Consider the following 17,647-nt stretch of genomic DNA (forward strand, 5'->3'; position numbering starts at 1 on the left):
GTACTGGGAATAGCTTTGTGTTCATGGATTCTAGTAAAAAACATCATATAGGGGTGTTTTTCTGAGTCTTTAATTTGAATAGTACTTTCAAAAAACTTGAAAGAATTAAGGTTGCTCTACCAGTCAACTTCCCTTTCAGTGGGAAGCAACAGAGAGAAATAACAGTGAAATGTACTTGACTAACTTTGAGACATTTCCCTGGATTCTTTTGATCGTGCTTTCTTCTTACCTTGGGCACTTTCTTCATGATCTCATCCATTCCTTGACTCTAGTTCTCACCTTAGTGTATATGGTTCCCAAATCTATTTGTCATCTTCCTCCTGAGCTGTAAACAATCTCAGCTCCCATACGTTATTCCCCAGAAATGCTGGTTTCATCCCCCCATATTGTCCCTCATTGTACCTGTCTAGGGATTACATTCATCCAGTGATAAAACCTTACAGTTCTGTCTCTTTGTCCCCACATCCAAACTGCCGCCAAGTCATATCACTTCCCCAAATGTTTACTTCCTCTTTCCATGTCCGCTGCACTGGTTTATTCCTTCCTTACCTGTCATCCAGATTATTTGCATCCCCATTGTAACCTGTCTCTCTGCTGTTTGTTCTCATTTCCCTACAGTCTGTCCTGCTACTGAACAAATTATGCTTTCGAAGGTATCACTCTACCATATTCATAGTAAAATCCAAATTTATACCATCATTCAGAACTCTTCCCTGATCTGACCACGGCTAGCTTTCTAATTTGTCTTTGTGCCTCAGTCACTCCAGGTTATTTGCCATTCATACCTAGATACATTCCTCAGAAAGCACCTTTCTCATTTCCTTACCTTTGTTCTTGTCTCCTCTGCTTGGCATACTTTTTCTCCTATCATCAGAATTTTACCTATCGTTCAAAACCTGCTTATAACTTACTTGATATGACTTAGGATATCCTATGCCCCAGAAACCTCTGACAGTCACAATACCCCTGACACCACTGTGACCAAATTCCGTCTGCACATCAGCTTCTGCCCTCTGTCACACTTCAGCAATTATTCCTCCTGACCTATATTGTTCAGTGGGGGTAAGCACCCCATATAAATTCACTCCCAGAGCCTTTAAAAAGTGAAGCATTTATAAAATAATGTTACAATAAGAGAGACTGTGCATAAGGGAGACAGCAACCTATAGGCCACAGACAGTATAAAGACCAGCAAAGGGGGCGGAGAAAGCATGATTTTGGCTAATGTTAACAAGGGATGCTGAGATACATTTCTTAGAAACAGTGTAACTAAATCGCTTGGTTAACAAAAGTGTGAGGTTTAGTGTAAACAAATCACTTTGCATAATGCCAACCTAGCATTCAAGCTAAGGATATAAGATTTGTTATATACATGAAACAATAATAATATAAGGCAAGCTATGATAAGTGGTTCAAGTTCAGACCCTTCTTTCCAGGATTCTGGCCAATAGCAAGTACAAAAAAGGATTATGAATCTAATGAGGATCAAAGTATCAGCTTAATTAGTGGAGGAATTAATAACCTCCAACATGGCAGGCCCTCTGGTAGAAGCTTGGAGTAACTAATGTGGACTCAGGCAGAAGTGGAATCTCCTCTCTCCCATACTGAATCTAAATCTTGAACTCCATGCGCTCTCCTGAACCTGAGGAGAAAGCTGGATGTTTGAAATAGACCGAAGTCCGTGTGTCTCTGTAACAGTAAAGACCACAGACCTGCCTTATATGCTTGGTTGCAAAAGAGAGAGAGAGAATGGGCTGGTCTTCTTACAACATGAAATTAAGAAGCACAAAGGCCAACTGGACTTGCGAGTAGACAGACAGTGAAAGGGAAACTAAGTAGTGGGAAAGAAGAGTGTTGTGTAAGAATAGTGACCAAATATGACTAGTAAGATGTGGACTGCTGTTCTGGACTGCAGTCCGTCAAATTTGTCGCTTTCCCATGGGCTATAGGGAGCAGAAGAGTTGACGAAGTTTCTTCCTCTTCAGACTGAGGAGTGTAAACATTCTTCTCTACTCTAAATACCAAATGAGTAAGAAGTAGTATAGGAATAAACAACGTAGACTGCCTCAGGATAGAGTGATTAGGTCATTATTTAAGAGTTCATGATTTTAAAATCAGCTCTAGTTATTCCATCTACATAATCTCTAACAGAGGGCCATCCAGACCCTAGTAATGGAAACTGTATTTTACGAGGAAGCTGGGATTTGAAAAATGGGTAATGTTGAGAGGCTGTGTAAACATTCTAGGCAGACAGAACAACATGAACAAAAAAGGTAGAGAAGCAGAATGATTGAACAGTAGATTCCAGACATCCTTGACAGTTTTGATCACCAGACTAATAAGTTCAGACTTTATTCATTAGGCAGAAATGGACCAGTGAAGATTATTAAGGAAGTAACAATCCAAAATCTGTTTTAGAAAGAGTATAATTGCTTTATGAAGGATGAATTATGTCAAAATACTGCTCATGAACTGCATCACTGTATCTAAATTTCTTTTCATTTGTGTTCTGGTGTCTTCATCTCCAGAACCAGCATGACAGTGTAGAGATAACATGCTGCTGCTCCCTACTCTTGTGCTGTGATATACATCACACTGACCAAAGGATTGATTTTTGCAGGATCCTGAATTTGGCCTCAGAATCTTTCTCAACACAACTGTCCTGGCAGCCATGATCAATTGATGAGACTTCTTTGCAGGGCCTGGCATTGTAACAGAGAATGAGATTTGGATTAGATGGCTAGCACCAGCTCTGCTACCTACTTAGCTGCATGGCCTTTAACAAGGCACTCGGTTCCCAAAACATTAATTATAAAATGGGACTGATGATATTTACCTTGTGGATTATATAAAGTAGCTTAGGGAATTCCCTGGCGGTCCAGTGGTTAGGACTTGGCACTTTCACTGCCAGGGTCTGGGTTCAATCCCTGGTCAGGGAACTAAGATCCCACAAGCTGCACAGTGTGGCCAAAAAAATAAAAATAAATTAATTAAAATAATTAGGTTAATTAGTACCTTTCCCATAGTAACTATTTAATAAATGGCAGTCTTCCTTTCCTCCACAGTATTATTAGTTCTGATAACTGTATATCAACAACCTATAAGGATATTAAGTGAACACTAGAATGCTTAAAATCTTCTATTGATATTCAGACCAGACTCAACTCATGAGTTGGCAGAAGCTGGTTGTCAAGTTGGCAACCTGTCTTCTTGCAGGACAAGACTATATGTGGACTGTCAGGAATAGGGAAGTATAGGGGCCCACCATGTATTACTTATTCATAGCTGCCAATATAAGCCAGGAAGGGATATTTGAGGAAGTAAAGGGTCCACGTGCCCTGTGGAATAAATACCATCAGTTTCCATTGGGTGCTTTTTTCAAAGGCTTCCACTCACGCAAGGGTCCTAAGGCCAAATAGACAAGAACTTCTGTCACCACTAGGAGTCCCCAGAGGGACATACTCTGAATAGGAATGTCAGTAAAGACTGTCTCTTTTTTGGGGGGGCAGCTGTTAGAGGAAACACCTGCTGAAAGGCCCTAAAGGCTTATAGACAAAAGGCATGTAAGATTTGGTGTTTTCATTAGGTCATGTTGGAGTTTTAGAACTCTCAAGTATCTCAAATCCATCTTCACATAAAGGGAAGAGTGCTATGTCAGAGTAGTCATATTGACAGTTATTTGTGAAGGTGAATCCTGCTTTGAAGACTCTAATATAAGCAAATGAGAGATTACCAGTACCTAACTAAACTGGGTACCAAATTTCATAATAAATGGGTGTTTAAATCATTTCTTAAGTCATGTATGAGATGCATGTTAATTTGGAAACTAATTCTTGATGATTTAATAATCATCTTTTTTATCCTGCAGGCATTTAGAAGAAATGCACTCGCTATGAATGTCAACTTCTGTATCTGTCTGATCATATTTAAAGGAACAGAAGAAATGTTTGTAATTAATCTGCCCAGTAAATACCAGATCATAGCACAGGCAGGTGCGTGTCTAGATAAAATTTCTTGCAGCTAATTTAAACTTTCTACACACACCAGTAGATAATCTCAATGTAAATAATACATTTCTTCTGGACCCTTTAAAGTAAGCCAACATGTAGAAGAGGATCTTGACTTATATCTGTATCTCATATGCTTCTGTAGACTTTTAGTGTTTGTGGATAGACTTAATAAAGCATTTATAAAAGTGGCATCATTGGTATTTTAAAACTCAGATTAAATCTCATGGTGAGTGGAATTGGGTACCAGTTTTCCAATTTAAAGCCCCAGGTATGTATTAATTAGATTGTTTTGAAAGCTTTTAAAATTTATAAGTCTTTTTTAGCTACTACCTCAGGGATGAGATGAGTTTTTATTATATTCTAGTTATTCTTATGCTTGAAGAGAAAAAATATTTTCAGTTTTAAAATTTTCACATCTTATATAAAGTATTTGAATGCATTTTTCAGTATAGACATTTAAATATGAAGTTGTTTTTAAACTGAACTACAAGACTACTGAATTTAAAGAAAAGACCTATCTCATGGGGCAATATGCTATCCCCTCCAAACTATTTTGAAGCATTAGTTTAAATTTTTAATTTTCTATAGTATTGTTTTGTATCATCATCTGTTTGTGCTATCACAAAATAAAGGGGAAGAGAAATCACAGAGTGTGTTATAATTTGATAACACATTTTTTTTTTAAACTTCTATACTTTGACCATTTCCACAGGGGGGAAAAGTGCTATTCCCTTGTATAATATCTTATACAAATTACATCTTGACAAAATTTGTATAAGATATTACCATGTCATTTAATTCACTGTATCATGAAAACAAAAATACTATATGAAAAATTTGAAACAAAATTTAACAAATTAAGCTTCAAATAACTAATTTTCCATTTAGAGAAATTTCAGATTCACCTCTTTTTTTTTGTTGTTGTTGTTGTGGCACACGGGCTTAGTTGTTGCTCCGCGGCATGTGGGATCTTCCTGGAGCAGGAATCGAACCCATGTCCCCTGCTTTGGCAGGCGGACTCCTAACCACTGCACCACCTAGGAAGCCCCAGATTCACCTCTTAAAATGAGTTATTTTTTAAAAATAATTCATTGAAATGATACTAAACAGTACCTCAATTAATAAAACTAATTGCCTTCACTAGTGATTTTATTGGTACTATTTAAATAAGGTTTTTAAGATAATCTGCTAAATATTAAGGATACTTTGTGATACAGTCCTCATAATAGGACATTACTTAAAATATACCAAAAAGGATAATTCCTTTGTGTTCTACCATTGAAGACTAAACTTGGAATGTAAGCCAAAACATATAAAGAAACCTACGTTAGTCAGGAAATGAAGGGTTAAGGGCTTCATATGTAATCCAAGTTATGTAGCTGTGTGCTTAATGCTATTAAACCAGTTACTATATGTTTGACCTCTTGATATACTAAGCTTTTTGCCTTTCAGAACAGCTGGGTCGGCTAAGAATCATTTCCCAGTTCTCTTCATTGTATATCAGATGACTCTCGCTTTATCACCTTTGGAGGCCACATGAAGGACAAAGCAGAAAGATCCACACATAAAACTAATGTTTACATTGGGGGGGGGTTGGGTAGAAGGCGGGTATACACTTGGCCCTGATCTTCCAATGAACATAAGAGAAGAGAGGGACCAATTGAGACTTGAAACCATTGTGTTACTCCAACCATTATTTAGTTACATCCTATCCATCTCTTACTCTTTTTCTATTGAACAGAGAGGCTCCTTTGGCTGCCTTGACTTTTGTAAATGTTTCACTCACTTTGCTGTGGTTTATCATTTGGACAGAATGCTACATCGGGGATTTTTCTCCCCTCCCTAAGGCTTCAAGACAAAATGACTTCTGTTGCCTCATATTTGATACATGAACATATACCTATTCTCTTCATTTTAAGAAGCAAACCTAAGTTTATTGGCAACAGAGAAAACTGCATTTTTCAGAAACAGCCCTTCCCTCTAAAATGAACTTGAAAATAACTTAGAAGAGATCATTTTTTGACAGGTATATTAGTGAATAAAGTAAGAAGTCTTTAATATTTTTATATAAACCAAATATCTTAATATTAAAATATTCCTATAATCCTGAATGTGGCTGAGAGAAATGCTTTGGAATTGGCAATTTCTATGATCTTAATTCATCACTGGACATTTTTATTATTTTGGTACTTAGTCTCTCAAAGTTCAAAGTGGACTCTTCTTAAACTGGTTTCTAATAGATATAAGAGATACCTGACTTATGAGATAATTGCTACAACTCTCCATTAAAGCTACAGTGTAACTCCATATGGCTAGATTAAATCATCTGGAAATGTATTTTTATTTAGAATTTACCTGTAAGATACCTTTGAATATGAGTGCATTCTATTTTACTAATGTTTAATACTTTCATTTTCAAATAATGTTTCTCTATTCCAACTATTCATCATTGATTTAAGTCAACATCCTGTATTAAATGTAAGTATTCTATTACAAAAAATAAAAAAGAAGACTACACCAGCCAGCCAAGATGCTGACATTTGGGCACAGTGATTACAGATGGTGACCATGGACAGCAACGTTCCTGCTGATTCGGCAGCGATTCAAGGCTGCTTTTCTGTGCTGACCTGCCCTTTGAGTCTTTATGCACATTTGCTTTGAGAAAGAAATACTTCTCACTTCCTTTACTAGACTTAAAAACATATACCTTGTTGCATCAGCCTGTAGGAGTCTGTGTCTAAAACCAAATTTTCTTTATCTGTGTATATGTGTTTGGCTTACATTGTTTTAAAATATACCACCACTTATGCTTTAATGGCTGTCTTATTAAAGAAATATATTCATTAAAAAACATAGGTTGATGGGGAAATGATTATTTTTATTACAGAGACTAAAGAAAACATATCTTTACGTGAGAATCTATAACATGGCTATAATAAATTACTTTTACCAGTTGAATACTATAGGAAAGATGGGTGTCTAATATAGAGTGATACAGTTATTAACAGGTCTTAGTTAACATGAAGCATGATATATAGATCAACGCTTATGGCATTGGTAACCTTGAACCATGTCATAACAAAGAAGAACAGAAGGATGAACCCTGTATAAGGCCATTTAACTTAAACAGAATCATCCTGAAAGTTTAGAACTAATCATCATGAGTAATTAAAAAGACTTCATTCAAACCACATAGATTTAAATTCACGAAAATTCATTGTTAAATTGCATTCAGGTAAATCAGAGTTCTTGGAAATAAATAAGAACACAGTTTAATCTCTGCCTTGCTAAAAAAAATTCAAATTTGCACATGTAATAAGGCATGTTCAAACTTTAAACAGTTTTAATTGCCTTCTAATAGTAATTTAAAAGGTTATCACAAATTTAATCCCTGAGATTTAACTTCTAAAGCATTCTAAAATGTAAGGAAAACTAAATCTGAATACCAAAATTAATGATTTCCTTCAAAAAATAAGGTGCTAAATTCTCCCATTAAGCTCACTGTATTTGCAGATTTTTTTCAGAACAACAAATTATAAACACTGAGATTAACGGCATGTTTCTCTATTTTCCCTAACTGTGAATTTAATAAAACTACAATATTTCTTGGCCACCCAGTAGTTAGAAAATAAAAGCCTCCATTGCTTTGATACCCATTTACATTTATTTTGTATAGACAATGACTTTCCACCATTTCCTTTCCTATAATTCCATGATTCTCAAAATGATCATTTCTTTTATACACAGCAAAAAGTTCACAAAAACTTGTAGCACTATTAACATTTTCACATTTCTCTGGGGATGTAGCTAGTTGATTTTCTTCTGATTTCTTCCATTTTTGGAATCCCACATGATTATAATGTTAAAGTACACCAAGAAGAACAGGAAGTTTAAGCAGGATACAAAACACACCAATACAGAAAATAAGTCTGGTAGTTTCAGAGGAGGATCCAGTGTGACAGTCATCAGTGTCAGAAGGACCATAGTGATTACTGAGATAAGAAACTGTAAGGACGGGAAAAAAAAAAGTTAACTGTACAGTATAAAAGATAACATTTAAATGTTCCGGTAACATTGATTTATAGTTGCAAATGAGCAGAACTGAAGGGGAAAGCTGGGGGTTCAATCTCTTATACTAATGGATATCAACCTAGGCTGTATGTAAGAGTCATCTGAGAGTTTTAAAAAAGTCTCAATTCTCAGACCACATCCCAGACCAATTAAATTAGAGTTTCTGTGGTAGGCTCTCCAAGCAATTCCCATGTGTAGCCAAAGCCTGAGAACCCCTATCTTATACTTCATATCACCCAAGCACTGAAAAAAGGTATCTGGAACAGATAATATTGCTAGTCAGGATAAATTCACAGCATGCTCCAGGACCCTATGGGATATAAAATTCTAAGTTAATCTAAGAATTCATCTATAAAAAAGTTTTCTACAGCAAATGCAAAATTGCAATTCATATTCACTGAATACTTTCATTGAAATAGTGCTGTAGTAAAAGCATGGTGGGGCACATGAAAAGAAAATGTCCTCTGGTCTCAAAGAGCTTCCAACTTAGGGGGAGTGCATGAAGTAGTTAAATAAAACCACAAAGTCACATTTTATTAAATGTCAAGATGAGTAATAGACATAATTACGGCATTTATTGTAATTGTGTAGCAGTTTCCTTCTCTAGACCTTCACTGTACCATAGAACTTTCTGCAGTGATGGAAATGTTCTATATCTGTGTACTCTAAAATAGTAGCTGCTAACCACATACAGCTACTGAGCATTTGAAATGTGCCTGCTGTGACTGAGGAGCTGAATTTTTTATTTTATTTAATTTTAACTAAGCTTAAATCCACATGTGTCTAATGTCTACCATACTGGACAATGTAGCTGTATACTGTGAGACAAGGACCAGCCAGACAAGGACACAGAAGCTGCTTGATAAGTGTAGAAAACAAGCAGTGAGAAACTGCAGTCAGTGACTTTCATGAAGAAGTGGGACATAAATGGAACCCTGAAAGATGCTTTAATGGCTAGATTATGACAGAATTGGTAAGACCTGAAAAGAGAGTAATGCAGTGATCATTCCAGATGGGAGAGTGGGAAGGATGGAAGCCACAGAGACTTACAAACAAGTATAAATAGTCTGCAAGTATCCTCCAAAGGGAAAATCTGAGTCAACCCTAGTGGAGAATGAAAATTTCTAAAGTGAAATCATCAAATCAAAGGTTTCAAACTTAAGAAATACAGGACTGACTAAAATGTCATGATACTATGATCCTGAATCACTGTTAAACTCCAGCCATTACCCAATTTACCTGCTTCTATTTACAACAAAGTTTCCTAAAAGAGCTAACTATAACTTGCTGTGTCCAATTTCCCATTCATTAGTGAACCCACACGAATTAGGCTTTCACTCCAGTCACTCCAATGAAACTGTCTTGGTCAAAGATCCATATGACCTCCACTAAACTAAACCCAATGGTCAATTCTTACTGCTTTATCTGATCTGTCAGCAGCATTTGAAATAACACATCACTGCCATCTTGAAACCCTTCCTTCACTTGGCTTCCATGACATCATACTCTCATTTTTCCTCCCACCTCACTAGTTAATCTTTCTCAGACAACTTTCAATCAATAGTTCCTTCTCAATCTACAATCACACCTTTGGTGAGCTCATCCAGTGACACAACTTTAATTACTATCTATATACTGAAGACTCAAATTACGGTCTCCAGCCTGGACCTCTCCCCTAAACTCCAGACTCATATATCCAAGTTCTCCTTAAAAGTCTCCACCTGGGTATCTAATAAGCATCTAAAATTAAACATATATATATGGATGGATGATATTCAAACTGCTGAAAGAAATAGCAAAAATACTCTTCAAAAATGAGGGAGAAATTAACAAAGTCAATACATTTGAAAATACAGAAATAATACAAAGTATGTTCTCCAAATACATTAGAATTAAATTAGAATAGAAAAACAGTAAGTAGTCAAGGAAATCCCCAGATATTTGGAAACTGAACAACAAATGCCTAAATAATTCATGAACCAAAGAAGAAATCACAAGAAATAGACTATATTTTTAACTAAATTAAAAAACATACATTACATTTCAAAGTTTATGGAATACTGCTTAAAAATGGCACGGGGGTTATGTATGGGTTTGAATGACCATATAAAAATGGAAGAAAGGTCTCAAATCAATCACCTGAACCTGAACTTTAAGAAACTAGATTAGAGTAAACCAGGGACTTCCCTGGTAGTCCAGCAGTTGAAACTCCACACTCCCAATGGAGGGGGCCCAGGTTCAATCCCCGGTCAAGGAACTAGATTCCACATGCTGCAACTTAGAGATCCTGCATGGCACACTGAAGATCCCACACTCCCCACATACCACAAACGAAGATCCCCGGTGCTGCAACCAAGACCCAGTACAGCCAAGTAAATAAATATATAAATTAAAAAAAAAAAAAAAAGAGTAAACCAAACCCAAGCATGAAAAGGGGTATGATAAAATTAGAACCAAAATCAATGTCATAGAAAACAGAAAAACAATAGAGAAAATCAATGACCAAAAGTTGGTTCTGTAAAAATATCAATGAAACCAACAAACTTTAGCTAGATTGACCAAGGGCAAATGCCCCAAGTCAGGAATGAAAAAGGAATATCACTCCTTACCATACATAAAAATAAAAAAGGATAATAAGGGAATATTATGAATAACTGTATGCCAACAAATTAGATAACATAGATGAAATGGACAAATCCTCAGAAAGACACACCACTGAAACTGTGTCACAGAAAGTCTGAATAGACCTATAACAAAAGACAGAATTAATATTGAAGTACAGTTGATTTACAATATTGTGTTAGTTTCAGGTGTACAGCAAAGTGATTCAGTTATATGTATTTTTTTTCAGATTATTTTCCATTATAGGTTATTACAAGATATTGAATATAATTCCCTGTGCTATACAGTAAGTCCTTGTTTTATCTATTTTATGTGCAGTAGTTTGTATCTGTTAATCCCATACTCCTATTTTATCCCTCCCTCCTGAATTAGTCATCTTTGAGATCCCACGAAGAAAGGTCTAGGAATGGACGGATGGCTTCACTGATAAATTATATCAAATGTTTCTAGAAGATTTAATACCAATCCTTCATAAACTCTTCCCAAAAGTAGAAAAGGAACACTTCCTAACTCATTCCATGAGGCAAGTATTAAGTCTGATTCCAAAGCCATACAAAGACATCACAAAAAAGAAAACTATAGACCAATATCCCCTATGAATATAAGATGCAAAAGTATTCTATAAAATACTGGCAACCCGGGCAAGTGGCATATAAGAAAGGTTATATACCATGATCAAGTGGAACTTACCCCAAAAATGCAAGGTTAGTTCAATACACAAAAATCAATTAATGTAATATATTGATAGAATAAAGGGAAAAAACACATGATAATACCATTAGACACAGGAAAAGCATTTGACAAAATCCAACACCTTTCATGATAAAAAACATCCAAAGTAGGACTAGAACTCCCTAACCAAATAAAGGCCATCTATAAAAATCCCACAACTAAATCATAGTTAATATTGAAAGACTGGATGATTTCCCCCTAAGATCCAGAAAGAGAAGACATCCACTCTTCCCAGTGGTATTCAACACTGTACTGGAGCTGTCTAGCCAGGTAATGAGGCAAGGAAAAGAAAAGGCATACGGTTTTAAAGAGGAGACATAAAACTATCATGATTTACAGATGACATGATCTTGTATATAGAAAATCATAAGGAATTCACTAAAAACTTAGAGTACAGAATACAAGTTCAATATAAAAAAATAAATTGTATTTTTATGCAGTAGCAATGAACATTATGAAAATGAAATTAAGAAAACAATTCCACTTAATACTTAGAAATGAATTTAACAAAAGAAGTGCGAGACTTACACCCCAAAAACTACACAACATTGTTGAAGGAAATTAAAGAATAAGTAAATGGAAATACATTCTATATTAATAGGTTTGGAAGACTAAATCTTGGTAAGATGGCAATACTCCACAAATTTAAATACATATTGAAAGCAATCCCTATCAAAATCTCAGCTGGTTTTTTGGAGAAATTGATGAGCTGATCCTAAAAAGAATATGGAAATGCAAGGGACATAGAATAGCTAAAACAATCTTGAAAATGAAGAATGTGGTGGACTCACATTTTCAATTTCAAAACTAACCATAAAACCACAGTAATCAATGCAGTGTGGTAACAGCATAAGGATAATATATATCAGTGAAACAGAATTGAGAGTCCAGAAATAAACCCTTATATTTAGGGTCTGTTGATTTTCTACAAGGGTACAAACACAATTCATTGGTGCTGGAACAAGTGAATAAAGTTGGACTCCTACCTCATACCATACACAAAATTAACTCCAAATGAATCAATACCCTAAAGATAATTAAAATTATAAAATTCTTAAAGAAAACATAAGAGTAAATCTTCATGACCTCTGGTTATACAGTTTCTGATATATGACACCAAAAGCACAAACAAAAGAAAAACCAGATATATTAAACTTCATAAAAATGAAAATGTTTGTGCTACAAATGATACCATCAAGAAAGTCAAAGTGCAACCCACAGAATGGGAGAAAATATTTGCAATTTAGTAAGAGACTTCTATGAAGAAAGTATAGAGAACTCTTACAACTCAAAAATTAAAAGACAGCTCAACTAAAAATGGACAAAGGATGGGAATTCCCTGGTGGTCCAGTGGTTAGGACTCTACACTTTCACTGCCGAGGGCCTAGGTTCGATCCCTAGTTGGGGGACTAAAATCCCACAAGCTGTGGCGTGTAGCCAAAAAAAAAAAAAACTGGGCGAAGGATCTGAATAGGCATTTCTCCAAAAAAATTATAAAAAGATACTCAATACTAGGGAAATGCAAAAACCACAGTGAGATACCACTTCACACCCACTTTGTGTGGCTATAATAAAGGATGGGTAAAAATTAAAAAAGACAATAACCACTGCTGTCAAGGATGTGGAGAAACTGGAAACCTCACATATTGCTGCTAGAAATGTAGAATCAGGCAGCACTTTGGAAAACAGTTTGGCAGTTTCTCAAAATGTTAAACATAGAACTACCACTCCTAGGTATATACTTGAAGGAAATGAAAACATGTGCACTGGTAAACTTATACACAAATCTTCATAGCAGCATTATTCATAACAGCCAAAACATGGAAGCAACCTAACATCCATCCGCTGAAGAACAGATAAACAAAATGTGGTATATCTATGTAATGGAATTGGCAATAAAAAGGAATGAAGTATTGATACATGCTACAACACGAAAATCAAAAACATGCTAAGTGAATCCCACTGCTAGGCATATACCCAGAGAACACCATAATTCAGAAAGACACATGCACTCCAATGTTCATTGCAGCGCTATTTACAAGAGCCAGGACATGGAAGCAACCTAAATGTCCATCAACAGATGAACGGATAAAAAAGATGTGGTACATATATACAATGGAATATTACTCAGCTGTAAAAAGCAAGGAAACTGGGACATTTCTAGAGACATGGATGGACTTGGAGACTGTCATACAGATTGAAGTGAGTCAGAAAGAGAAAAACAAATACCGTATATTAACACACATAGAAAAATGGTACAAATCAACCGGTTTGCAAGGTGGAAACAGAGACACAGATGTAGAGAACAAACATATGGACACCAAGTGGGGAGGGTTGGGGGGAATGAACTGGGAGATTGGGATACCAAATTGTATGCTCTAAACATATGCAGTTTATTGTATGTTAACTGTATCTCAATAAAAGTTCTAAAAAAAAAAAATGCTAAGTGAAAGAAGCCAGTCACCAAAGACCACATTTTGTATGATTCCGTGGGACAGATTGAACTGTGTCCCCGCAAAATTCGTATGTTGAAGCCCTAAGTCCCAATGTGACTGCGTTTGGAGGTAAGATTAAATTAAGGTTAAATGAAGTCCTAAGGGTGGGGCCCTAATCTGATAGGACTGATGTCCTTATAAGAAGAGAAAAAGACACCAAAGAACTCTCTACACACACACACACACACACACACACACACACACACGAGGCCGCATGAGGAGATAGCAAGGTCACCTACGAACCAGGAAGAAAGGCCTCACCAGAAACCAATGCTAATGTCACCTTGATCTTGGATTTCTAGCCTCCAGAATTGTGAGAAAATAAATTTCTGTTGTTTAAGCTACCTGATGTAGTATTTTGCTATACCAGCCCTAAGGGGACATCTCATATAAATATTCCATTTATATGAAATGTCCAGATAGGCAAACCTATAGAGACTGAAAGTAGATCAGTGGTTGTTCAAGGCTGGGATTAGGGGTGAGGGTGGAATGGGGAATGACTGCTAAAGGGCACAGGGTTTCTTTTTGGGGTGATGGAAATAATCTAAAATTAGGTTAGGGCGATGGCTGTAAAACTTTGCGTACCTACTTAAAACACTGAGTTGCATGCTTCAAATGGGTGGATTTTATGGTGAATTTATGGGAATTATGTCTCACAAATGCTACAAAAGAGTAAATATATTACAGTAATTTTTTTAAATAGTACCTTTCCTTAAAAACTAAACAACTTACCGAATGTTGTATAATTCTGGGAAAAAATGTAAAACATGGAAAATATTTCCTAACATAGGTGGAAAAGGATTTCAACTGCAGTTCTTCTTCAGAAGTCTTTTCAAATATTGAAAAAGAAGTTGCACAAGCTATGAAAAATGCCATCATTGTCACAACTGAGGGCATTAGGAGTCCATCCTTCAATAGAAGAGGTAGCATACTATATGGGAAAACAGAAAAAACATGAAAAAGAATTGTCAATTCAAACCCTAATCACTTCGTAAAACAGTTTTAAATGAGTTTATAAGTACTAGAAATACTGGAAATTGGTTTGACTCACCTAAATGTTGACGCAAGTAAAAACCAAGTAGACATAAAAGGAATTTCACTTAAAACTAAGCAGACTGGTCTAAAATGACAAAGAGAAATATTTTAATCTTAGAGAATATAATTTCAGTCCTTATGTGTAAAACTATGAACACATTTTATCTGATTTTTGAGGTAGCTAAAAGAAAACAAAAACCACAAAACACAGCCAGCAACATTTCCATAGGGACTACTGATTCACTTTTTTATAATTATCAATCCAAACTAAACGAATCTAGACACAGAGAAAGTGTCAGCTCCTCATAATAACTGGAAAACTGCTTCTTCCAGTATCCATTAATGAAACATTTTTTCTCTGTCATACAAAAACAGTACCTTAAAGAAAGAATCAGACAAACACAACCGAACATTCAGGGAAAAATAGCTTTTTCATATATTTCACCCTACTTGGTAAATATGAACATTCTACTTGCTACAGTGGTTTTCAAACTTCTTTTCTGTGATCTTTCATGTGACATAATACTCAGCTAAGTTAACTAAAAGACAGGATCATCGTCTGCCACTGAAGAGAGGACAACAGAGGCAAAGAAGAATTATAAAGGGTTGATGATGGTAGAAGAAAAAAGGACAAAATGAGTAGGAATAGGCTACATGAAAAGAGCAATTGTATAGGAAGAGGAAGCGTAACACCAATAGATGGAACCACCAGCTTTATCAAAGAGCTGTGTAGGGTCATAGGTGCAAGCTCTGTGACCTCCTTAGCACCACCCCTGGTCACATTACCTTCTGGATTCAACTGTGGCAATGCTCGAGAAGAAGGGGGCTAGTCAGAAGTCCTAAGTCCTACTCCCATCCCAGCCACTTACTTACTGTATCACCTTGAACAAATGATTAATTTAACCTTTTTCTTATGTGTAAATGGAAAAAATAATAATACCCTGGATCGTTAAGTAGTTGAAAGAACTCTTTTGCAAGTATTATCTAGTGTTTATTTTTTAGTAAAATAAAAATAACTTTTTACTAATGATGGTAGTTGTTGAATAATTATTTTTGCTGCTGCTGTTGTTATTATTGGTCTCCTTATTGTAAAAGGTTTGAGTATTATTTTTTAAAAGGATGACTTTTCCTCATGTCAACTAGAATATGAGATGTGAGGCCTGGGATTATTAACTGATTGAAAACTACTGCCCTTAAAGAAAATATTAGAGGACTTTCAATTTCATTGCTTTATGCTTTTATAGTCCGAATGTATTCTTGTTAATTATAAGCACATAGTAGGTGCTCAGGAAACATCTTCTCTTTCTGGATCTTAATTCTTTCCCATTTAATCATTCAGTATTCATTTACTGAAATAAGCATTTCTTGAAAACATATTATGTAAAAGTACTGCTCTGAAAGGAATGCAGTGATGAATATAGCTCAGCTCTTAACTTCTAGGTACTTACTATTTATAATCAAGCAGCAAAATCGCCTACATCCTCAACCTCTGCGCTAAACCCTTCCTTTCACCACCTTGTTCAAAACAAATCCTGGTTCTCTCCCACTAAGAAGAATGCTGCCCCTCTGCCCACTCAGTTGTGCCTGCTATGCTACTGTTGTTGTTTCCACAGGCTTCAAACAATCTAAAGGTCCAGAGAAGGGAGATAACTTGTTTGCTCTTTATTGCTGCTTCCACACTACTCTCCCTCTCCTCACTCTGTCTCCAGCTTTGAATCTCCTGTCATCAGGCTTTACATCCCCTACTATTCCTCTCTTTGTTATCATCCACCAGCCTCAAGGGTCACTCCCCTCATTACTCAACAATTTCAACTCCTTACACACTGTAACTGTCTACAACCCTATTCATCTCAACTCTTAGCAATTTTAACATACACATAGATATCTTCCAACACCCAGACCTCCCATTGGCTGGAACTCCTCTCTTCTAGTGATCTCATCTTCAATCCTACGCTTAGGGTCATACACTAGACTGTAAGCCCTCCATAGTCACAACTCATCAGCTGCATTCTGACTACTATTTCCTACCTTTCCAATACTCCAACAATCTCCACCAAGACCTTCAATCTATTGTTCCTAGCACATTTTCACTGTGCCTCACTAATTTGATGTCCTTTTCCCTTCTTACCCAGGTTAAATTCTACGATCATTCATTACAATCACTCCCACGTATTCACTCTCAAATCCCAAGCGAGTTATCCTCACTAAACAAAACCATAAACCTGGAAATACCCAACTCTCCACCTTCACTTACTCCAGCCTTACTGAGCAACCGCTCTGGAGGAAAACATTTAGCCACACTCACTGTTCTCACTTTAAATACATGATTATGATATTCAAGTGTCCAGCAATTACTATATATTTTTCCCTAGTCTGTTCATACTCTGTGTCTCCTTAGAAAGGTAATTCACAACTTCTCTCTTCTCATATTCCCAACAATTCTAACCCACTCTTGCCTAATGACTTTGCCTTCCATTTCAATAAGAAAACCGAAGCAATTAAAGGAGAACTTTCACAGATGTCATCATCACATCTACTCTCTTCCCATCATCTGTACTGATATAGTGTTCCCTCTTTTCATTAAGATTCATGCATCTGTCCACAGCCAATCCTTCCATTGTGTTCTAATCCTACTCCACCTCCATCTCTGAAGGACACTGCTCCAGCAACCCTTACCTCTCC

The 17,647-nt window shown here is 36.1% G+C and overlaps 2 protein-coding genes across 6 annotated transcripts in view; one reads left to right on the forward strand and one right to left on the reverse strand.

Moving 5' to 3' along the window:
• Positions 1–6,866, forward strand: part of ITGB3BP (integrin subunit beta 3 binding protein) — a 94,545-nt gene extending 87,679 nt beyond the window's left edge. For 2 of the 5 annotated variants that reach the window (XM_057717490.1, XM_057717519.1), the window contains one exon: positions 3,869–6,463. In XM_057717490.1, coding sequence (XP_057573473.1) covers positions 3,869–3,876 — 8 coding nt within the window. In that variant the 3' untranslated portion in view covers positions 3,877–6,463. The other 3 variants (XR_009050223.1, XR_009050222.1, XM_057717510.1) reach the window with 3 other exon arrangements.
• A 77-nt stretch (positions 6,867–6,943) lies between these two features.
• ALG6 (ALG6 alpha-1,3-glucosyltransferase) overlaps positions 6,944–17,647 on the reverse strand; it is a 58,165-nt gene continuing 47,461 nt past the window's right edge. Inside the window, exons 13-15 of the mRNA XM_057717532.1 lie at positions 14,982–15,050; positions 14,663–14,861; positions 6,944–8,015 (exon numbers count right to left, since the gene is read on the reverse strand). Of these exons, the coding sequence (XP_057573515.1) occupies positions 7,818–8,015; positions 14,663–14,861; positions 14,982–15,050 (466 nt within the window). The 3' untranslated portion in view covers positions 6,944–7,817. The remainder of the gene's footprint in view (positions 8,016–14,662; positions 14,862–14,981; positions 15,051–17,647) is intronic.

Source organism: Hippopotamus amphibius, chromosome 1 (genome assembly GCF_030028045.1).
Source record: "Hippopotamus amphibius kiboko isolate mHipAmp2 chromosome 1, mHipAmp2.hap2, whole genome shotgun sequence".
In the NCBI taxonomy this organism is placed as follows: domain Eukaryota; kingdom Metazoa; phylum Chordata; class Mammalia; order Artiodactyla; family Hippopotamidae; genus Hippopotamus; species Hippopotamus amphibius.